A 23,591-nucleotide genomic window follows, 5' to 3' on the forward strand; every position below is an offset into this window, starting at 1 on the left:
TATCTCCCAGTTGTGGCACGGGCTTCCAGCTGCCCAGCTATGGCACATCTCCTTGCTCCCCAGCCCCAGCATGGGTGCTGGCACAGGCAAAACATGCCAGGTCTTGAAGCCAAATCCTGTTGCTATGTGGGCCAGATTCAGCCTGTGGGCCATATATTACTGAACCCTGATCTAGAGATACAGCAGATGGTTTCAGAATGTGTAAAAATGATCAATTAAATGAAAATTGTATTGACTGATTTACTGACATGTGCTGCTTCACTTCTGTATATTTGGAACTTGGCTGTTCTAAATCAGGTTCCACTACTCAGTATCCAATGAATTAATGAGGAACCAGGAACCTGACCTAGTGCTCAGCTCTCAACAAATGGAGAGGCAGTATTTGTCTGGGCATAGTACCAGCAGGTGCTTGTGTCTACAACTGGCATTTATCAGTTTTTGAGGAACATGCTTTTCTACCTCTAAGCATGGCACTTTGCTGGCTGTGGTTAATCATGGAAATAACAGATGGAAAAAAATCTATTAGGCCAGTGCTACTATCTTCCTGTCAATACTAGTTTCTTTCCTGTTGCACTCTTTGTTTCACTAAACAATGGGCCTTCTATACTTCCTTCAGAAGATGGTTTCAGAGTCTGAAATTTAATTTTTCCTGTTCTTAAATTCATCCATTACTTCTACATCAATCCCTTACCTGTGTGCCACTCTAAAGAATAGTTCTTCTTCCATAACTTTACACTCTTCATTTATGCATAGAGTGTTATTGTGTGTTAAAATTGGCTTTAATAAGTGTGCAGAGACCTGGCCAAAACAATCCCAGAGCATTTATGGCTGAATTATAGTTCCCTTTGTGTGCCTAAATGGCACCTGGGTATGTACGTGAGTGGTTTAGGCCCTGCCTCCTCTGTACTATGGCTGCATGCTTAGTGGGCTTTGCATTGGTTAGACATGTGCATGTTTGAGTGTAAATGTGGGAAAAGGAAGTGGGGGAGACCCTTCCATTTTTTTTCCCTAAAAAGTGAGTGGTAGCACTTGTGAGAGAGCACTTGTTGTGCTATCCCCCAATCTAGCCCCAGCGTTTAGCTCCCAATCTTGATGAAGGTTTGAACCAAAGTCTTTTGACTTAAAAGTAGAGGTCTCTTAACAGCCATGTCAAGGTACAGATATTGCCCAGGCCCCTCTCCCATACTCCTGGAATAGCAAGACTTGTGGCTAGGGGAAAGACAGTAGCTTTAAGAGAACCAGCTTTACAAACTGCTTGTGCAGCAGTTCAGCAGAAGAGGGTCTTGGGACAGGATATTGTTTCACCTAGTGAATGACCAAAGTGCAGCTTGCAACCAACTCTGAGTTACTTGACTTGTGTGTCGTAGTGGTTCCATTGCTTATGCTGGATGTGTAAGTGCCCTCATAAATGCTTCGGAGATGTGCAGATGTCTCCCTGTCCCTATAATGAGAAGGCACTTACAATCCAGAGGGCAGGTAACTCATAGCTGCAAGCTGCACATTGGTTGTCAACTAGAAACAGAATTCTGCTCCTAGGGATTACAACTGATCACAAAAGGAACACATATCAGTATTGTGTCATGTTGCCATGAACAAACCAAACACCACACTTGTATATATGAATGTGAGTATCAATGTAAGATATGGGAACAAAGCCCTCTACTCTAGCAAGCACTGGTAAGCCCTGGCTGTGATGCTGTGTCTTGTTTTGGGCACTGTACTTAAAGAAAGATATGGACCAACTGGAGAGAGTCTGGAGGAGAGCAACAAAAATGATCAGAAGTCTAGGAAACGTGACCTATAAGGAAAGATTGAAGGAAATAAGCTTGTTTAGCCTAGAAGTCTGAGGTGAGACATGACAGTCTTCAAATATGTAAGGAGATTCCTGTAAAGAGTAAGGTAATATATTGTCCTTAATGACCACTGCGGATACAGCAAGATGTAATCGCCTTAAGTTGCAACATGGGACAAACATAGAAAAACTCTTTTGCTTGCTCTTTGGCTAGGAAACTTGTCTCTTTGGAGACAGTTCCTTGCAATTCAAACTTGTGTCAGCATGCTCTGCTGCTTAAATGAGATGAGGGCTGTTACAGTTAAAGTGTGTTGGCCTGGCCTGCATATGCACAATAAAATGTTACTGCGCTTATTGCACAATAAAATGTTACTGCGCTTATTTTGTCTGAAATGGCTTATGAGGCATGCTAGAGGTCCCATACAGCCTTTTCTAGTACAGAGGTGGTTTTTCTCCGAACGACCATTTTTTCCATCTTCCCTCTGCCCCTTTTTCTAACTTGTATGTTCCAAATCACACAAGTGATTCATTTCAAAGCTGATATGCAGAATGGTACTGATCTGTGTAACAGGTGCCCACAGGCATCTATGCAACCACCTCTCATTCCTGTGGGATGCATATGCTTCTGGCTCACTTAGCTAAGTGAGATCCTCTGGGTGCATATATTACAGGGATACATATTCCAAGAGTGATTTGCCACTGGCTCTCAAGTATTCACAAATGTCCAGTTCCCATAATTCCACTTCTGAAGCTCTTATAAATGTGTTAGTTAAGCAAAAATGAGGGTGCTTTTCCTTTAAAAATAGTCCGTTAACCTTAGTTGCAATTTAAAATAAGAAAGGGAAAAAAGTAAAAAAGTGCTAAGTATTGTAGTTGTTGGCATTCTGAAGACAGCTGGTGTGGCTGAAATGTCAGCTATTTATAATTTTTCCATAATGTTGTGCCTTGCTGTAGTCTGCTACTGTAGGAATGAATCAGACCTTGCTTCAGAATCAAAGGCAATGTACACCAGCTGAAGATCTGGCCTCTGTTTTTTTTTCTCTTCTGTTCTCATATAAATGTACAAAGCTCACATACATTTTGACCCTTTATTTTTGGCAAGGAAAGTACCATTGCAGGTCATTGAGTTTATGCTTCTAAAAGTCAGGATCAAGGAGTCACCAACTAGATTTTGACATGATGGACCCTTTGTTTGTGTATCATATCAGTACTATATACTGAATGTTAAGGAGTCCTACAAAGGACAAACTGTTATGGCTGAGATGCAGTGGATTAGCTAGTGTGTAGTTCCAGAAAAATGTCTTTTCTTTCAGGTTTTTTCCACATGGTTCTGTATTCCCATTGATATATAGGGATTCCCATGTTTCTGTTAAAACCTTAAGTCTCTCTGCAGAGCAGCAGCCCTTTTTCCAACCCAGGAGGAACTGCCAGACTGCAGCAGAGTCCTGCCAATAGTTCAGCTAGCTGATTGTCCAGTCCTGTACTTTAAACTCAATCTTCTGCTGTTTTCTTCCTGTTAATCTCATTGATGCTGGTGGGAGTCTTGCTTATGTGAGGTCTTCTGAAAAGGCTTACATATGAGTTGGGCATACTGTCCCAATGACACTTTTATTCCTGTTGCCTCAGGGAAGAAATAACTCTCCTGGATATCGGTTTTCACTGCTCTGAATAACACTCAGGTATTTCTGCTGGTACAAAATGGATATCAAATGTGCCAGCTAAGTAGCCTTTTACTTTGTCCTAAAGACTACAGCAGGCACAACATTGGAGAATCAGGCTTCAATAACCAAAATGTAACTGTCTTTCATAAAAGGGAGAGGAATTATTACTTGGCTTCAGCTATAGGTTTAGGTTATGATTTATAATTTAAAGTAATCATTTTTAAGTTTTCCCTTCCCCTGTATATGTATCCCCTCTCTCTATCTGTTATAAAAACTGAAGTAGTTGGGTTCATCTATCATTTTTTATTTATGCTTGTCTAGACTCTTAATTCCTACTTTTAATTTATAATAATAATTTCTTATCTTATTAAATAAAAGGTCCAAGTCACAATAGAAAGTAATCTAACCTGCATTTCATGGCTGTTGAAAGAGATGTCAGCAGCTTGATTTAAAAAAATTCATATAGATTTTTCAGTTAAGTGTTTTTTTAATTCATAAATATATTTAAAAATATTAAGGAACAAACTGTGTCTTGTCCTATTCATGGCAGAGGAACCATAGTGCCAGTAGTGAGAGATGGGCAATCCTCATCCTCTCTGCTCAGGGGAAGAAAAGTTCTGCTCCCCGTTTGTACCTGTGGGAGCTCACATCTCCACAGGTGCTGGAGTCCTCTGCCCCTCCCAATGACCTATGCACCGTGTGTGTTCTCATCACAAATTGCCTTACACACAGGTATTGCCTTTGAGTGTACAACAGTGGTATCCAGCCTTTTTAAGTAGGGGATCACCTTTGGCATTTAAAAGCAACCCAAGATCTACCATATGCCACTGCCACAAATCCCTCCTCCCCCGCCCAGCAGGTAAGTCTGTGGGGAGGGAAAGCGGGGAGGGGGGGGGAGATAGAGGCAGAGGGAGAAAAAATTATATGGGGGTATGCCTCCCCAGCAGGAAAGTCCCACCTGGCTGGGGCCCCACTCAACTTACCCCTGGTCCTGCCTCTGTGGCACTGTCCCTCAATGTGGGGGCCTTGATCTAGCCCCTGCCTCTTCCCTCTCCCACAGACTGACCTGCTGGGGTGGGGCAATTGGATTTCTACTTGGGTTTGGATCTCTATATGTTCATTTTAATCATGGACTTATTGTACGTTTCCATCATTTGAGGTTAAATTTCTCCCCACTGATGCCTGTTTTGGGGCTTGTGTGAAATAAATTGGTGATCTTGGTTCTGTTACAGGTGGGAATTGCAGTAGTGTAACTGAGGGATGGGGGGCAGGGGATGACTGGAGAAGCAGCTTTGGGTGCCATCTTTGTGAGCGGGTACAGAAATAGCCATGCCCACAATGGCAACTGATCGTGCTGCTGTGATCAGCACCATAGCAGTCAGCACTGCCTTGAGCAGTCACATGGCTGCGTTGGGTGTGGAGTTGCCTGGCTATGTGTCTGGGGCATTGTCTTTGCATCTCAAAATCTGTGCCTCAGATTTTCAGCAGTGACTAATAATTTGGAGTTCCTTAATTGTAGGGCACAAGTTGCAGGGCCTGAATTCTAGAACCTTTTAATTCTAGCACTTTTGAAGTATGGTAACTGGACACCCAAAAACTGACTCACATTACAATCCACCTTTAGGAATTGTTGCATACCAACAGAAAGCTTGATTCTTTAGGGATGAGCCAGCCCTGCTCATTGTTCCCTGGCTGCTCTTAGCACCAAACTTCCTGCAACCCTGCAATGGGTCTCTGCTACCACCAGGGGAGCTCCAGGCTCTGGCTGCAGCTGCCAGCAGCCCTCTTCAAAAGCCAGCTCTGCTTGTTGTTCCCTGGCCAGCCACTTCTCTGCCAGGGAGTGCTGTGTGCAGCACAGGGGCAGCATCTGGCAGCTCTCTCATTGGCCATTCTACCTCCATGCATTATGGTTGCTCTACGCCCTGCCTGTGGCAGAAACGACCAGTGCCCTAAGCTTCTGTTGGCCAGTGCACTGGCCCTGCTGGCCTGCTGTACCAGCTGCTGCCTGGCTCATGGCTGTCTCGCCCTGGCTCCCCTCCATGCAGCAACTCATGGTCTAAGGTCATTCTGTATAAGTAAAATTTAAATTATTTGGATGCAAGTTTCCTAAATGATACCAAAACCCTGTCAGATTGTTTTACACAGGAAACCCCCTTCTATGAAGAGAACCCTGTGTTATTAGATATATTAGATTATTTATCTTTTTTTTTTTGTATTTTGCTTATCTATATGTGAGAAATGTCTCATGTTTGCAAAAATCTTTTTTTTTCATCAGCATGACTGAACAGTGTGTCTGTCTGTTACTGACAGTTTAATGAACAGTTGTTGGAACAATGAACCCAAATGCGTTTGTCTTCATCTGGTCATTAAATACTAGATTTCTAAAATTCCAGCCGCTCCTATTTAGGCACCAGTACAATTTCCATAAATGTTAAACATCTAGAAACTCCTGTTTTTAATGGGAATTTCTTGTTTTGAAATTCTAGGAAAAAATGCCCACTTTTTAAATGCCTGTGAGAGAGCTGATCACTCTTGAAAGCCTCATTCCAACTGTGAGTTGCCTCAACACTTTTGAAAATCTAGCCCTGTGAGTCCAAGTTTACTTTTATAAAAGTCAGAGTTTACTTTTATAAAAGTTTGCCTGTCAGTGTCAAAGGAGACAAAATTGGTCTCATTAAGAGTAGAAACAGGAAGAGATGTATATAAGTAGTGGGATTAAACATTAAACAACCTGGTTTGATATTTTACAGTGAATCATGTGTTTGTCAAAATACAAATGTATTTTACCAACACATATTATGAGGCTACAACTTTTTAAAGTATCTTTGTCACTGGATGCTGTATTTTGGTTCCTATCCCCTACAGCCCATGTTCTCTTTAACTTCTCTTGTTCTGGATAGGCTTCAGTACTAGGTCTTTTCTTGGCCTCCCCGGGACCATTCTTGTGCACAGGGTCCCTGTTTTTTGTCCTTTTACAGAAGTGGGGTCTTGCAATTCAGTTACCCCTAGCCCTTGGGATCCATGCTAATTCTCCATGGGCAACACTGATACTTAGAAATGCCATTTCCTGGAGTGCCAGCCTGGTGGGCGTGGCTTTCTCTCTCCAAAGATATGTGTTGTTTGCTTTAATTGTGACACAGACTTTGCAAAGGTTGTAAAGCCAATTACTTTTTACTTTAGTTAGTAGAAGAAATGGATCTTAAATCAATAAAACACCTGAATGCATTCCCTGCTTCAGTTACCTCACAACTCTTGAACTTTCTCTGAGGCAGGATCAGAATTCATTAAGATATTCAGGACTGTACATGGCTTCCTTGAATCATGGAGTCTCTTTCTAGCCCCTGCAATGAGTCCCCCTTTCTTTATAATGGCAGAGAGAGGACCATTCACCTTTTAAGGTGACCCTATATGACCTCCCCCTGTCATGGTCAGTGTTCCACTGGTTAATCTGAAAATCTGGTTTGCTCTGGTAAATTCCCATCCCTTTGTCCCTTTGTTCAACTATTTGAATGGTTGATCATCAAAGTTTAATGAACCTTATTGTTATCACTGTACTTAGGTGCAAGCCTTTGTCCTGTAAACTTTGTGTGGGTCTTACCTCAATATAGAGGCAAAAAGTTCCAGAGAGAAAAAGAACCTCCCATATTTAAAGTGGTATTTTCAGTCTGATACAGGGATGCAAAGAGTCTCAAGTATCCCAGGTTTCATAAGATGTACATAGAAAGATTGTCTGGATTATCATGATCCTCAATAGTGTTATTTTACTACTTTAAAAATAAAATAGGAACCAGATGATGATTCCTTATATTGAATGTTACTTCACACCATTTCAGTCCATTGCTATCCATGGGACTACTTATAGAATGAGGCTTTTTCTGTGCAAGAAAGACATAACAATCTGTTCCTAAAGGACAGGTAGGTAGGGGTTAGTTGATGGATGTCAGTTGACTCTGGACACACTTCATGATTTACCTCAGCTAGGTACAACATGGGCACCTGCACTGTTTGTGAGCTTCTTCATGCTGACCTGTGCCACCTCTATGTCATCCCTGGTGTACTTCACACTCCATATCAATCCTTGGCTTCATCACTGAGACTGCCAACAAGGGTACCTAGGAGTACCAGCTTGGTGGTCCTGCTTATTCTGTTATGGATACCTGTCCATTGAGAACAGGACTGAAGCCACCAAATAACTTTTACTTGGGAACAGTTTTATGGTAATGCATGTCTTACCAGTTCCTTTGGTTGGTAGTATTCCTCCCAGTGTATACCATGCCAATTAATATCCATGCCATGTTACAAAGCAGGTTTTTCTTTTTTACTTTTATTTTGTCCGTACCATTTTTCAAACCAGTAAATGACTCATCAGAAAGTTGGTTTGCATAGAAAATGAGGTGACACATTATTCCCTGTGTTGATTGTATGGTTTGTTTGTTTGTTTGTTTGTTTTTTTAAATAATTCACTCCCCTGGAATCTCTCTTTTCCCAGAGAGGCTGGAGTGTTGTCAATCGTACTAAATTGTACAAGATTGTGCACTACAATTTTGTGACAGAAACTGATATTCATTAGGAAGTTGTGATCACTATAATAAAATGTAATGAAAAGGAGAATGCACAGTTATCTCTCTAAAACATGACAGGTATTCTTTTCCTCTCATTTTAGTACCTGTCAATCTGTAACTTCTTTAAATGAGTACCAACGCCTACATAGATTTCACATATTCACTGGCCAAGCTTGAGAGGCCCTACTCTCAAGTAAATGGTGTTCCTCTGTTTGCTTGTCTCCATGTCTACACCAGATAACTTTTGAATGCAGCATCTCATCAGCTCCAGACTTTCAGGGAATGTACTTGGTACCAGTGTTGTGGGGGAAACCAAAATAGGGAAAATAAGAGTTGTATTGTTTCCCTTTCTTCTGTTTAGCACAGCCATGGTTTTACACATGTTTGCAGTTGTCTGGAAAGAACTGCTTGATGGCACACATTATTATTGCCTTTAGCAAAGCAGTCTACCCCACTTCATTTCTGTCCATTCTCCCAGTGGAGTTTAACATGTTGACACACTGAGTAACTTCTCTCCTAGAGAGAAGGGAGACAAATAATGGTGGGGGAAGGATGAAATTTAGATGTGCACACAATTCCTGACATGGAGGGGAGAATAGGAGAGCCAGTCCCAGGGAAATGGGAGGACAAAGAGACCCCAATAAGGGAAGAATGTGGGAATGGCGCTAAGGGAGGAATTAAGGCAAGAATAAATCACAGAAGAAGGAAGAGTGAAGATTATGGTGTGAGGTACACACAGGGTGCTGGTGTTTCAGGGAGAGAATTTGAGTATTGGGGAGGATTCAGGTAATCTCACATTGCTACTGATTTGAAGAAAAAAATGGGGGTCCCTGTTTTGGGAGAAGAGGGGCTAGGAGTATACAGTCTTGGATAGATGGAGATTGCGGAGCCCTAATCAAATGACAGGTTAGGATCACAGAGCCCTGCGTAAGGGAAGCAGTGATAGAGAAATTGCAGGGAGTGCCTGACAGAGAGAGGGTGGAGTGGTGACAGGCAGGGAATTTGTCAGGGGAGTGAAAAGATGCAATGAAGGCCAGGGCAGTGTACCCTAACCTCCTTCCTGTCTTACACAAAATGCCTCCCAAGAGATCTCTTCTCTGCACCTTGACAGATTTGTCCCAGTTAATGATAGCTGATTTGGTAGATTGATTTATTGTTAGTTTTATTTGCATTGAGCCCCACCCCACATAGTGTTAGGTGCTGTAATGCATACAATGAAACACAGACCCTGCCCCACAGGGAGTACAAGAATAGACAAGAAGCAAAGCCTGGGGGAGAGAAGTATGCAAGGTCAGAGAGGTGAAATGACTTGCTGGGAGTAGAACAACTGGATCATGCTCTTTGTAAGTAGGTGCATACCTCAGCAGACCTGACTTACCGTTTCATTTTTCTTAAGTGTGGAATGCCATGTAGATTACTGTTTCACTTTTTTCAAGACCTCTACCATCAAGTTTTCCCTCCACTCTCTTCATGGGTGTTAAAGATCCTATGACCGTTCCTAACAGCAGGTGTTTTGTCCAGTGTCTTTTGTCCTTTTTAGCTGTCTTCCTGCTATGTACCATGTGTGTTATTTGACTGTCATCCTCCACTGTAAAACTGGTTGTGTGTTTTAGTGGTACTCTGCATTTGTATCTAGTTCAATATTTTGCTTCCTTCAAGACAAAAAGTATAATTATTTGTTCTAAGTTTAGTTTCATTTTTACTCCAGTAATTGTCTCCTGAAAACCTGCCCTGTGTTAATATAAAATATTAATTGTCAATATAATGTAATTTGCTGTGATATTGTATGAAACTGATTTATCTGTTACACCTTGTCTTACCAATATTATTGACAGCAATAAAATTATATTGATAAAGAGGGTCATAATATGTTTCAGCTATAAATACTAAAATTGATTAGTATTTAGCAGGGGTTTTTTGCCACTTAAAACCTTCCAGCTTTATTAATAAAATATTTTTGTAAATGATTATATTAATAAGTAGTGCCTTAACCCTCTTTAGCATATCTTTCTTTAGATATTTATTTCAGTCACACAGAGGTTAATGTTCAAGGAGCGTTAGAGGAACATTAGTGAAACTACTGTATTTTTCCTTTATTAATATCTTGGTTGTGAAGTTGCCTCCACATTCTTTATTCCCCCTATTCCTGTTCTCTGGGCAAGGGGAAAACTGTGAAGGAGCAGGTTTATTTATTTTTCGGCTCCCACCATTATTCCATCTGGTTGCCTCACAGCCTTTAATATTCTAGGACAGGGACTGGCAACCTGCGGCATGCGTGCCGAGCATGGCGTGCGAGGCCATTTTGCTTGGCACACCATGGCCAGCCCCAGTTCTGGGTAGCTGCTGCCATTGATGAAGCCCGGGTTGCTCCTAGCAGGGCTTGCAGCATCCCAGCTGCCTGCTGGGAGCAGCTCGGGCTCCCGGCTGGCAGCAGATACCCAGAGCCGGGGCTGGCTGCAGCTGGGAGGCTCCAAACAGCTGCACCGGGCTCAGGAGCCCCGAGATCAGCTCCGTACTGGCGTGTGTACCCACGTGTCAGAGCGGGCGGTGGGGGCGGGGCCTGAGGCAGCGCAACCCCAGTCTCTCCCCTGCTCCTGGCATGGAGCTGGTGACTGGGCTCTGGAGCCTGGTGCAGCTGTTTGTAGCCAGTCTGGGCTCTGGGCAGCTGCAGCAAGCAGCGGGCAGGGTACAAACAGCTATGGCGGACTCCACAGCTCCGGCATCAGCTCCATGCTTGTGCACCTCGGGGCAGGCAGCAGGAAAGCGCAGCCTGCCCCGAGGTGCCCATGCAGCTATCGCCAACATGGAGCTGATGCTGGAGCTGTGGAGCCTGGCGCAGCTGTTTGCAGCCTGCCCGCTACTTGCTGCAGCTGCCCAGAGCCCAGGCTGGCTACAAACAGCTGTGCTGGGTTCTGGAGCCCAGTCACCAGCTCTGTGCCAGGAGCGGGAGAGAAACTGTGCTGCCTCAGGCCCCTTCCCCACCACCCGCTCCCACGTGCGGGTGCACGCGCTGGTACAGAGCTGATGCTGGGGCTCCGGAGCCCGGCACAGCCGTTTGGAGCCTCCCGGTTGCAGCTGGCTCTGGCTCTAGGTAGCTGCTGCTAGCCAGGAGCCTGGGTTGCTCCCAGCAGGCAGCTGGGATGCTGCAAGCCCTGTTGGGAGCTGCCCCGAGGTCCAGCAGCTACCCAGAGCCAGGGTAGCTGCTGACAGCCACAGAGTCCGGCTTTGGATGGGGGGCAGAGGGCAGCAGGGCTGGGGGGCAAGGGGCACAAGCAGGGCATCCTGCCACATATCCCCTGCCATCATTTTGCTTTTCTGGCATGCCAGCACCCCGGCACATTCCAAGGTAGGCACCGTGGTGTTTTTTGGCACTCTGGCCAAAAAACGTTGCCTACCCCTGTTCTAGGACTTGCAATACCTGTTGGTCAGGGAAGCGCTGTGGTCCTTATTTCACAGGTGTCGCACTGAGGCATAGAGAGATTGGTTTGCTTATGGTAGCGGTTTTCAACCTTTTTAGACTCGAGGCACCCTTGGATAGACCTGAGGCAACCTTTGGAAAATGCTAGCTTTTTTTTTCCCCTCTAATTTTGACTACAGGAAAATAATCGAGCAATTCTTCTGTTGCATAGAACTCAGAAAACCCGCAACAGGTCAGAATGTTTTTAACACCATGAATTCCTGTTTGAAAACTCTGGGTGTATCTTGTGAATCATGTTTTCACACTTAACAGTACTAACCTTTTGTGACATCCTGTGACACCCATGGAAAAGATCTCAAGGTATCCCAGCATGTTGTGGCACCCTGTTTGAGACCCACTGGGCTTTGGTCAGATAGTAAGGCTCAAAGAAAGGTTGCAAGAACTGGAGTTGGGTGTTTCATGTTCCAATCTAGTCTCCTTTTACTGGACCATCTCTCTTCACACCACCAGCATAACTCTAGGGACTGGGCATAGCCTTGGTTCTTAGTCCTCATTATAACCGTCTAAACTAGTGGTGCTCAACCTGTCTAACACTGCAAGCTGGATGAGTGGAGCAGAGCTGGTCTGCAGGCTAGGTCTAGTATGGGGTCAGCACATGGTATTGATTTGCAGGTGAGATCTGGCTGTGAAGCAACCCTGCACATTGGCCCAATCCAGCATACCTGGATCCTGGTACATGCTATCCTGATCCTGCTGCTGGCTAGCCTGATCCTACATGTCCAGATGTGGCCACTCATCAGCCTAACTCCTCTGCAGAGTTATGTTACTTAGCCCACAGAGCTTTTCAGAGGTCCAGAAATTTGGCCACTGGGGAATGGCAATTAACACTGCCACCCTGCTGCCAAATTTCTGGATCTGTGGGGAGACCCACAAGGTAGATAATGTGACTGCAGGCTGGAAGTTGAGCACCCCTGATCAAAACTGTTGTTGGGGAAATTACTCCATCTCATCCAAAAGAGGAACCAGGACCCATACTGTGAATGAGTAACAATTTGATTCTTTATCTGGTCCTGAGCCAGCACAACTATGGGCTGCTATTGAGCAGTGTTTGTGGAAAAACACAAGTTTAGTTCTCTAGTGCATAGTACCTAGGACTTCCCTATTGCAGCAGTATTTTTCAGAGAGGAGTTGACATGACCATTATTTACAGGGAGTTTCCAAACAGAAATTGCAAACTTGTATGACGACTATCTACCTAAAATGGCCTCAGTTCTTAACGGGGTGTTGGGCACTTCCACCTCCTTTTGAAATCATTGAAAAATATCCCTCATGATTTGCCATATTAGAAAGAAACTGGGCCTTATGTAGAAGAAGACCAGTGTCTTGTCCTTCCCTAAAATTGTGTCTTAGTGTCTGCTTTGTTATACCAGTTGTACCGTGGCATGATACTATTGATTCAGTTATTTTTATATAGAATTTGTGAACTTTCCGAATACCAGTGAAGTTACCAAATACAACCTCATGACTTCCTGGAGAATGGAATTATGAAATCTCTGTTGATACTGGAGAACATTGAATCTCCATCTACAGTTTTCAAGAAATGCTGTGGTATGTCAGGAAAGGGCTTCACAGCTTGTGGGTTTTGGAGTGTGACCTATAGAGTATGCTTCTGTTTGTCTGCCACCTCCATGCAGCTTAAAGAACAAGATGGTATGAATGAGATCGTCCATGTCACAGGTTGATAGTAAACACGCTGCAGACACAGTTTAACAGAAGTAAGTCTAAAGGTCAAGGGGGCTAATTCTCCATGTTGGAAACCAATTTTACACTGGTGTAACTGCATTGAAAACCATGCAAAGAAACATTGTGTAGGCAGCTTGGCATATTCTGACATGTTTTGTGCAGTTTAAAGAAAGACTGTGTTGGGTGTGCAATTCTCAGCAGCACATCTTAGAAGGATATTTGGTCTGATTTTGACCACTTTGTGCGTATGTACATGTAGACAGTTAAGAGAATCAGTCTGGGTAGCAACCTGATATTAGCATTTAGCCCTTAGTTAGACCTCAAGCTTTTTTCCCCCTAACATCATGCAAAGTCAGAAATATTTTTTCCCCTTTGTGTAGACTCAAAGTATTATTTTCGACAGGCCAGTTCAGGCTGATTGTGCACTGAATGCTGAGCAGGACATGAAACATGACACTAATCTCTTGCGTTCCCTTTGAAAAAGCAAATTCTTTGTGTGTCTGTCTTTGTAAGTCTGGGTTAATGGCTTTTTCTCTTCTTGCATATAGTAGTTAAACTTTGTGAATTGTAGAGGGAAGAGCACAAGGGGAGGGTATTGTTAGCAAGCTAAAATATGATTGTGCCCTTTATAACAAATTATACAGGAAGAGGGTCACTGCAGTGTGTGTAGAACTTGGCAGTTGCAAGGTGATTAAAAGTATACATAAGACATTCAAGAACTCCCTAAACCTTCCCCTGGAGAATGATACCTTTTCAGTTCTGTTTGCTTTTGTGTACTGTGGGGATTCTTGGTTTTTCTTATTTTTTCTCTGAAGTAAGGGTCTTTCCATCATTCCATTTTCTTGCTCCAGTAGTTTATTTCTGTGAGTTACTTAGAAAGAGACCAGTTCAACCTGGTTGGAACCATTATTGCCTTTTCCTAAAGTAAGAACCTTTGGGTGCATATTTCTCTTCAGGCTCCTTCTGCTCCTCCTTCCTGTCCTAGAGTGAATCCTAGCATTCATTTACAGAGCTTTTGTTCATATCAAAATTTAAGTTAGAGAAGACACAGCACAGTTTGTGTGAACAAACGGCAGGGTCTGATCCAGTCCCAGCTGAGCCAGTAGAATTGACTTCAGCAGGTGTTTGTTGGATCTTGAGGGCTACATTGAACTGAGGAAAATAATGAATTTCTTTCCAGAAGCTGCTGATAGAAGGAGCTATATCTCCAGAGGTATTTTACCTTTCAGGTCTGGCCCTAAGACCAGTCCTTTTCCTAGGATTTTTCTGATATGGGAGAGATGAACAAATGGAAACAGAGTCTTAGTTTGTTACAAGGTGGAAGCTGTCATGGTTCAAACATTTGGTTAATCTTGTAGACTGCCCAATTTCTTTGAACGTGTGTACCGTCTCAGTATTGTGTATGGGCATGTTTCAAATAACCCAAAATCAATATTTCCACCAAAAGTTATGTTCTGTGATGTTCACAATGCATTTTCATTTACACAGCATGCCTGAGGTATAAGCCAAGTCATTATTTTTTATCTCTACTGAACAGTTAAAAAAAATACACATATAGATATAAATGTACACAATAACTAAATGATTAGTATGAAAGACAAAGGGTATTGTGAGGTTTTAGTAGACCAACTGTATGGTTGGGAGAGACTTAGACAAGCTTTTGAATGCAGTGCATTCTTCAGGTTTGAGGGGAAAGCATGCACAGTAAACATTAAAAACATTCCACCTAGGTTGTGGATTTTCCACTGCAAGTGGTAAATTTGGATATCCTTCATATTTGGGTAGTGCTGGAATGATGTAACCATGATGACTCAGGGAATACGAGGCAAAGATTTTTGTGGGTGATATCTTTTATTGGACCAACTGCATGATTAGGATGGATTTAGACAAGCTTTCTAATGCAATACATTCTTCTTCAAATAGCAGGCACACCAAAGGTTTAAAAACAGCCTGCCAGTTGATTAAGTGACTGAATAGCCAATGGGGTTGGTAACAGGGTATAGCATACAGAGATTTTTCCATCCTTAGGTTGTTGTTTGAAGTCCAGATTATATCTTCAGAGAAGAAAAGTCCTTTCTTTCTGAGGGTCTTATTTAAAATAACTTGGTGGTTGCAGTAAGCTCTACATAACTAGAATCATCAGTATAGCAGGCAGCCCTTGAAGCAATCTTCAGGAGGGGAGTCATCAGTGGAAATTTGCACGGCAGCTGAACAGCTCACTTTTCTCTGGAACTTTTCTCTGCAAAAAGGCTTATAAACTCATTCATGGGGGTATTTGGAATGATGTGGTTCTTATCTTATCCTTTGGCCTTGTAAGTGAGTGAATCCTCTTGTGGAAGTTTCTCTGGTTGCAAAACTGATGGACATTTTGGCTTAACTCCTTCCCTGTGATGGGGTTTCAGCTGCAAAGAGAAAACTTAGTCCTTAGTAAATGTCAAGTAATATTGTCAAGGTTTTTGATTGCGCAAATAGTTTTTGTTTCTAGTTTGACAGTGATTGTCACTGATTATATGATTAAAAAAAAATTTTTTTTTGCCTGCATAGGAAACAACGTTATGAGGACTATCCATGGTGTGGGAGAGATGATGACACAAATGGTGCTGAGCAGAGGATCTATCTTTCCTATCAGCACTCCTGATGTACCACCAAGCATCCACCCAAGCAAGCAAGCTAGTACTACGGAAAGTGAAGATGTGATTGTGATGGACACCAAATTAAAAATCATTGAGATTCTGCAGGTAAAAAACATGATGGAAAATTATGTAGTGGCCAGTTAATTTTACTATCTTTACCTTTTCATTTAAGCCTAATTCTGCCACCCAACCTTATTTATGTTGAGGACACATTACTGTAAAGTAGGACACATTACTGTAAAGTAGTACTCTAACTCATGGCACATTTCTATTACATACAGAAAGCGCCATGAGTTAGAGCAACCTCCCCCAACCCAACAGACCTGTGGGTTGTGGGGGTGGGGGTCAGGAATTGAGCTCCACTTTGGAACTGATCCAATGGAAGAGCCTGCCTGCAGCCAATTTCCCTTAGCCCTGCCCCCTTCCCCACCAGCTCTGGTGTTGTCTGCAGGAAGGGAGGGGGAAGGAATTGTGGGCTGGGGTTTACCCAGATGGAGTTGAGGGGGGCTGTGAGGTCGAGGTGGTGGTGAGGGGGCTCCAATCCACCCACTTGCTCTCCAGCTCAGGTTGGGCAAACCCCAGCCCACAGCTCCCTCCTCCTCTCTTTTCACCCCTCCCTTCATGCAGACAGTACTGGGAACGGGGCTGGGCTGGGTTGATGTAACCTATCCCTGATCACGTGCAGGGATTGACAAAATTTCCCTAAGGTATTCCATTTAGGAGTGCCTTCATCTGAGCCCTCATGAGATGAGGGTTATTTTGTTGTGCGATCTGCCACTTTTAAAGCGCTCTACAGCCATGTACATGTATCACAGCATGACTATAGAGTGCTTTCAGGGGACTGATCATGTGACACGTGATTTTTGTCAGCACCCTAAGTGACTGAGGGTAGCAAAATTCTGCTGTCATTCATTTTACTTTACAGGTGGTGCCACTGAAGAAGAAAACAGACTCTACAGGCTCAGCCTTTGCTGGTTATGAATAAGGGTGGCAGAATCTGGCCCTTTAGTGCCTTAAATTTAACCCAGAAACATTTTCTAAAAACAGAGGGCACGCTTGTAATCTCATTTACATTGGCTTTACACCAATATAACTTCACTGAGTTTAGTAGGATTCTCCCTTATTTACAGTAGTTGAACTAAGAGCAGAACTGGTCCCAAACACACTGGAAATAGACACTCAAGCCTTTCACAGATTTTCACGGGGGAATTGAGAACAGCATTTGGCCCAATGTACTGTTATTCTAGCTGAATCAGTGAGGGACCTGATGTCAACATACACTCTTAAAATTTTCAGCTTATGCTGCTGTAAGGCCATGGACAGGCAGTATATTTGTAGTGCTGAATGTGTACTTGTAGCACAGCAAAAAACATGCTATGTATAGCACTACAAAGATGCAGGAAGTGTTACAAGAAACAACAGACACAAGCTAGCGGAGGCTAGTTTCAGGCTAGACATTAGGAGGTGCTATTTCACTGTCAGGGCAGCTCGGACCTGGAACTAACTTCCTGGAACTAACTTCCAAAAGAAGTGGTGCTGGCTCCTACCCTGGAGGTCTTTAAAAAAAGTCTGGACGAACATCTGGCCGGGGTCGTTTGACCCCAGTACTCTTTCCTGCCATGGCAGGGGGTCGGACTAGATGATCTTCTCAGGTTCCTTCCGACCCTACCAACTATGAAACAAGATATTGTGGGTGATATCTTTTTTTGGACGAACTGTATGGTTGGTATAGACATAGGCAAGCTTTCTGGTATATCAGTACACTTGCTCAGGCCTCAATATCACCTTAACACTACAAAATATCAGTATTTTCAAACAGGAGCGTCTTAGCAGCATTATGTAGCATTATATGTAATGCCTGTACATTTACTTGTAGTACTACAGGGATCTCTAGGACCCCCAGCATCCCACAGTCTGCTGCTCTCTTCCCAAAGGGGAGGGAGGAAGGGAGGGAGAGTGGCTGGCTCCCTGATTGCCTGCTCAGCTGCACTTGAACAGTCTTGGCTCTGCCTGGGACTCTTCAAGCGTGTATGGGGGTGGGGGTGTAATTCCTGTAGCTGCATAAAAAGTCCTGGACAGAACTGACATTCTAAGTGGAGGGGAGAAGTCTCTCATTCTAACCCTAACCCCCGTCTCCACCTGCCATTGCACCCTGTGGCAATCAGTTGGCCAGAGGGTGTTAGGGCTAGGGTGGGGAATTCATGTTGGCACTCTAAGAGCCCTGCATGATCTGGGGCCCTGGCATTGGCAGTAGGGGTGAGGAGAGTGGTATCCTTACTCCTGCCACCCCTACAGGTTGGGGAGTGGGGGGAGCTGTCTTTGTTACTGCTGCTTTTTAGCAGCTGGGAGCTGATCATTGATAGCCTGCCCCCCTTTCCTGTCAGGGGGGAGAGAGGCTTTCAGTGACTGGGCTCCTTTGGGGTGGCAGAGCAATAGGAATAGCCTACTATTTTCCTCAGGTGGAGAGCTCACTTTTTTGCAACAGTTTTATAGCTCTTCAGACTTTGCAGATCTCCAGAGAAGGGGCTGGAATGCCTGCATGTCCACAAGCACTACAGTTTTGTAGTGTTACGAAGTGCCAAAACACTACAAATAAATACCTGTCCATAATCTAAGTTGTGTCATGCAAGCGTCATTATTCTGATGGTTAAACCTCACTTCCTACCCACACATGCACACACATGTACATGCATACACATTCTATTCGTTTTTCATTATTTTTTTTATAAATTATTTTTTATAAATTTGTCACTTTTGAAGAGTTTCATTTGCTCTGGATGTTTATAAACATCCAGAGCAAATGAAAGTACACAAAGTACTTGTGTTCCTTTAATTACCAGATACATGAAAGACTATCAGTTGTTAGGTTATCCTTACTGTAGCACACATTTATCCCTAATGTTGATGGACTGTATCTGAATAAATGAGGGTTTGATGGTTTGGAGCTTTACTACCTCAAGAACAGCTGTGGGAAGGAATTCCCACTCAAGAGAGATGCTTCCAATTCCCAACTCTCTTCTGGGTCTGCGGAATGCATTATTGCTTTTTAGGGAGCAGATTTTTTCCCCTTTTCTGACTGGCTTCTCTTCTTGACAGTTGGGAGGGCAAAACTAGGGCTTAATTGTAGTCTTGCAAACATTCCACCCATACACTCACAGGAGAAAGAAACAGGGATACAGCCTGACTTATCCCTGTCTATCACTTAGGGCTCCTAGAGACATGCAGGGAGGCTGCTCCACGTGCTGTAAATCCAGTGTGCCAGAGCAGACTTGATTAATCGGAAATTGCTCTAGCAGCCCTGCGTGTTATGTGTATTGGTGTCCCCGTGCTGAAAAATGGTGGCAGAGTGCTTTAAATTAAAGCTCATTCAGCGAGTTTAGTTTAAAGCATCCCACCATCATTTTTCAGCGCAAGGACTCTGATACACGTGATGCTCGGGCGCTTTTAATTAGTCAGCTTGCTAATTAAAGTGCCCCCCTGCCTCCTGGAGCATGGCTATAAACGCCCTTACTGTGCGTTTATAGAGCTGGTCCAGCAAAAAGGTATGTGGAATTGGAGAGGTCTTATTCCTAACTCCTTACTTTTTCATGGCTGTATAACACCAGGGTGCACTCTTGTCATATCTTACACATTCAGCAAAGACTGCTGTATGTAACAGTATAGGCACAAGGAGGGTAAAGTGCATATAATCCAGTTCAGAGTCTGGGGGGGAAAAAACCAATTGGATCCAGACCCTACTGCCCTTGCCTAGCTGAGTAGTCTTGCAGGTTCACATTCTGATCACAGTTCTCCCCTGGCATTAAAGCAATGAGCATCTTATATTTATTTAAAAAGGAAACTTGGAAATGGGTTCTGTTTTTCATTTACATTTGTATTATCCTCAAGATATTCTCCAAATCAAAAATGAACAGTGGCCAAACTCTGAGCGCTGTTATTTTACACTATAAAGTAAGTACGTACTGAGGCTTATCCATTATCCTGCACAGTTGGTGCATTTACTCATACACTTTACTGTGGAGTTGACTAATTAGCTCCATAGTAAAGCATCACAGTCTACATGTGTGCTGGTATTAGGGTGCAGCAATTTAATTAACTTCACTGAGATGCACTTGTAGACAGTAACAAGGGCTGGCTGGGGCATGAGGGTGCTAAAGGGGGGGGGGGGGAGGGGGTTCTCTGCTGTCTAGCCCTGCACTTTAGCACCCTCATGCCCCAGCCAGCCCTGCTGCCATTCAGAGCCTAGGGCTGACTCCCCCACCCCTCCCAGCCCCTCTGTCAGTCTGGGGCTAGTCTGCCCCAGCTCAAACTGCTGTGCTACATGTGTAAACAGTGTGCCCAGGAGCAGTTTTCTCTAGTGCGAACTGCTCCGGAGTTTATCACATTGCCTTAATGACATGTAGATGAACCAAGTTAGTAGGAGAGAGATTAGTACTATCATAATTTACTGATTATTTAGGTTTCCAGTACTTTCAGCCTCAATCTGACCTCTGACTCAAGTGATTAAAAGAGCAGTTTTTGCCGGCATGTATGCCAGTGTAGTAGTACTGTAGCTGAATCCATGGGGGACTTGACACCAGCTCATGCTTTTAGATAGAAATCTCAAGCTATTCTAAGTTATGCAACAAACAAACTATTATTCTACAACAGCCATTTCCTACTGACAGACAGACAGACAGACAGACTTTTGGAATTTTTCATTATGTTTTGTAAACTGCTGCTCTGCTGGTTCAGTTTTTCATTTTTGTTACTTTGGAAAGATTAGAAGGTGAAGGGTTCATGTTACTTAAATTCTCCATTCCTCCAAGATTAGAATAATTGAATCATAGAAAATTGGGGTTGGAAGGGACCTCAGGAGGTCATCTAGTCCACTCCCCTGCTCAAAGTAGGACCATCCTCAACTATGTCATCTCAGCCAAGGCTTTGTCTGCTTGGGTCTTAAAAACCTCTAAAGATGGAGATTTCACCACCTCTCTAGCTAACCTGTTCCAGTGCTTTACTACTCTCCTAGTGAGCAAGTTTTTCCTAATATCTAACTTAAACTTCCCTTGCTGCAACTTGAGTTTATTGCTCTTTGTTATGCCACCACTGAGAACATTCTAGGTTCATCTTCTTTGTAACCCCCCCTTCAGGGAGCTGGAGGCTGTTATTAAATCTCCCCTCAGTCTCTCTTTTCCAGACTAAATAAGCCCAGTTCCCTCCGCCTCTCCTAATAAACCATGTTCTCCAATCTGCTTACCGTTTTTATTGCTCTCCGCTGGATTCTTTCCAATTTGTCCACAACCCTTCTGTGGTAGGGGACCCAAAACTGCACATAGTACTCTAGCTGTGGCCTCACCAGTGCCAAATAGAGGGGAATAATCACTTCCCTCGATCTGCTGGCAACATTCCTACTAATGCAGCCCAGTATGCTGTTAGCCTTCTTTGTAACGAGGCCCCGCTATTGGCTAATATTCAGCTTACTGTCCACTGTAACCCCAGGTCCTTTCCTGCAGAACTGCTGCTTAGCCAGTTGGTCTCCCAATCTGTACCCATGCATGGACTTGTTCTGCCGTAAGTGCAGGGCTTTGCACTTTTCCTTATTGAACTTCATGAGATTTCTTTTGGTCCAATCCTCCAATTTGTTGATTTGAATCCTAGCCCTACCCTCCAGCATATTTACTACTCCCCCCAGCCTGGTGTTTTCTGCAAACTTGCTGAGGGTGCACTTCATCCCATCTTTTAGATTGTTGATGAAGATATGGAACAAAACCGTTCTCAAGACCGACCCCTGGCACACTCCACTTGACACCGGCTACCAACTAGATATCAAGCCATTGATTGCTACATTTTGAGCCTGATGATCTAGCCAGTTTTCTGCTCACCTTACAGTCCATTCATCCAACCTGTGCTTCAGTAGCTTGCTTGCAAGATTATTTTGGGAGATCATATCAAAAGCCTTGCTAAAGTCAAGGTATATCACATCCATTGCTCTTCCTGCATTCACAGAACCAGTCATTCTAATATTATAAAAGACTAAGTCTGTCCATCTGTCTGTTCATAATGCTTTATTCATGCTCTGATTGGCTGACAGAAATAGCCAATTAGAGTGCTTTAAGTGTGGGGGAGTGCCACCATGATTCCAAAGCAGTGCTGCCTTCATCTCATATTCCACGCCCCCCTGCTTCCTGCAGGAGGCATAACAGCAGCAGCATGGGGTGTTAGGTGGTGGCACTCCATCCCAGCCCTTGCCCTTGCCCTTGCCCTTGGTGTATCCATGTTGACTCTTCCTAAACACCTTCTTCTCCAAATGCTTAAAGATGGATTCCTTGAGGACCTACTCCATGACTTTTCCAAGGACTGAAATGAGGCCAACAGGTCTCCAGTTCCCCATATCTTCCTTTTTTCCTTTCTTGAAGATGGGCACTATATTTGTCCTTTTCCAGTCTCCTGGGAAATCTCCCAAGTTTTCAAAGATTAAGGCCAGTCACATTGGCCAACTTCCTTAGCACCCTTGGGTGCCATGTGTCTGGCCCCATGGACTTGTACACATCCAGTTTTTCCAAATAGTTCCTAGCCTGTTCTTTTGCCACTGTTGGCTGCTGCCCTCCTCCCCAAATTGTGCTGCCAAGTTCAGTAGTTTGGGAGCTGACCGTACCTGTGAAGACTGAGGTAAAAAAAGACATTGAGTACTTTAGCTTCTTCCACATCATCTGGCACTAGGTTGCCTCCCCCATTCAGTAAGGGTCCCACACTTTCTCTAATCTTTCTCTTGTTGCTGACATATTTGTAGAAACCCTTCTTGTTACCTTTCATGTCACTTGCTAGCTGCAACTCCAGTTGTGCTTTGGCTTTTCTGATTTCATCCCTTCATACCTAAGCAATACTTTTATACTCCTCCCTAGTAATTTGTCCACATTTCCACTTCTCATAAGCTCCATTTTTGTATTTTGGCTCATTGAAGAATTCCCTGCTAAGCCAAGCTGGTCTTCTGCCATACTTACTAGCCTCCCTGTGCATCGGGATGGTTCATTGCTTTGTCCTTAGTAAGGTTTCTTTGAAGTGCAATAACACAGATGAATTACATTATTTGGTAGATAATATGGACTTAAGATATGAATTTCTTAAATTTGATTTTTGCAAAGACATGCAACTTGGGCACTGTAGCCAAAAGGAGGAATCCCTCTTCTTTCTTTTGTTACTTTGTTTTTGAAGAAAATATATAATTTATTAATCTGATTCTTTTTATTGTGGTTTTGATGGCACAGCTTTCCCAGTTACAGTAAAGAGCAGGATGAACAGAATCTCCTTTTAACATTTCTTTGTAACATGAGATTTTAAGAACTAAAATGTTATTTGGATTTGTAAAGCTTGTATGACTTTAACTAGATAGGTATTTATGTCTCTGAAACCAGAATATGACCCTTGGTATTTTAATAGATAAGCAGAACTCTCTAAGTTTGATTGATTGCTTTGCCCTTACAAGTTCCAAATTGTCCATAGCTCAGGAGTAGATATCCAACATTTAGAATGGAATCCAGTCTTCAAAGGGAACTCTATTACTGTTGCTGCAACAGCTGTAAGGAGGACACATGAGAGATGTACCACTGTAACACCCCAAGTAGTCCCCACAATCCTCAATCTTTTGCTGGCTACTCTAGCAAATGCTATTTCTGCCCTAAGTGGAAACTGAATCTTTTGTGACCCCTTTCTCCCTACAGTTGTCAGCTTGCCTAGGTTCAACCTGGAATGTCATGGGCCATTATTGTGAAGGGTCTTGGAGCTCTGTTCCCCATTCTCAGCCTC

General features: G+C 43.5%; 1 protein-coding gene across 1 annotated transcript in view; it reads left to right on the forward strand.

The window, feature by feature from the left end:
- The window catches only part of LOC102379727 (inositol 1,4,5-trisphosphate receptor type 2), a gene marked incomplete at its 3' end in the record, with an annotated part of 187,819 nt that overhangs the window by 144,793 nt on the left and 19,435 nt on the right, over nucleotides 1-23,591 (forward strand). The window contains exon 22 of the mRNA XM_006035576.3: nucleotides 15,721-15,914. Within this exon, the coding sequence (XP_006035638.3) occupies nucleotides 15,721-15,914 (194 nt within the window). The remainder of the gene's footprint in view (nucleotides 1-15,720; nucleotides 15,915-23,591) is intronic.

This window comes from Alligator sinensis, unplaced genomic scaffold (genome assembly GCF_000455745.1).
Source record: "Alligator sinensis unplaced genomic scaffold, ASM45574v1 scaffold696_2, whole genome shotgun sequence".
NCBI classification, from domain to species: domain Eukaryota; kingdom Metazoa; phylum Chordata; order Crocodylia; family Alligatoridae; genus Alligator; species Alligator sinensis.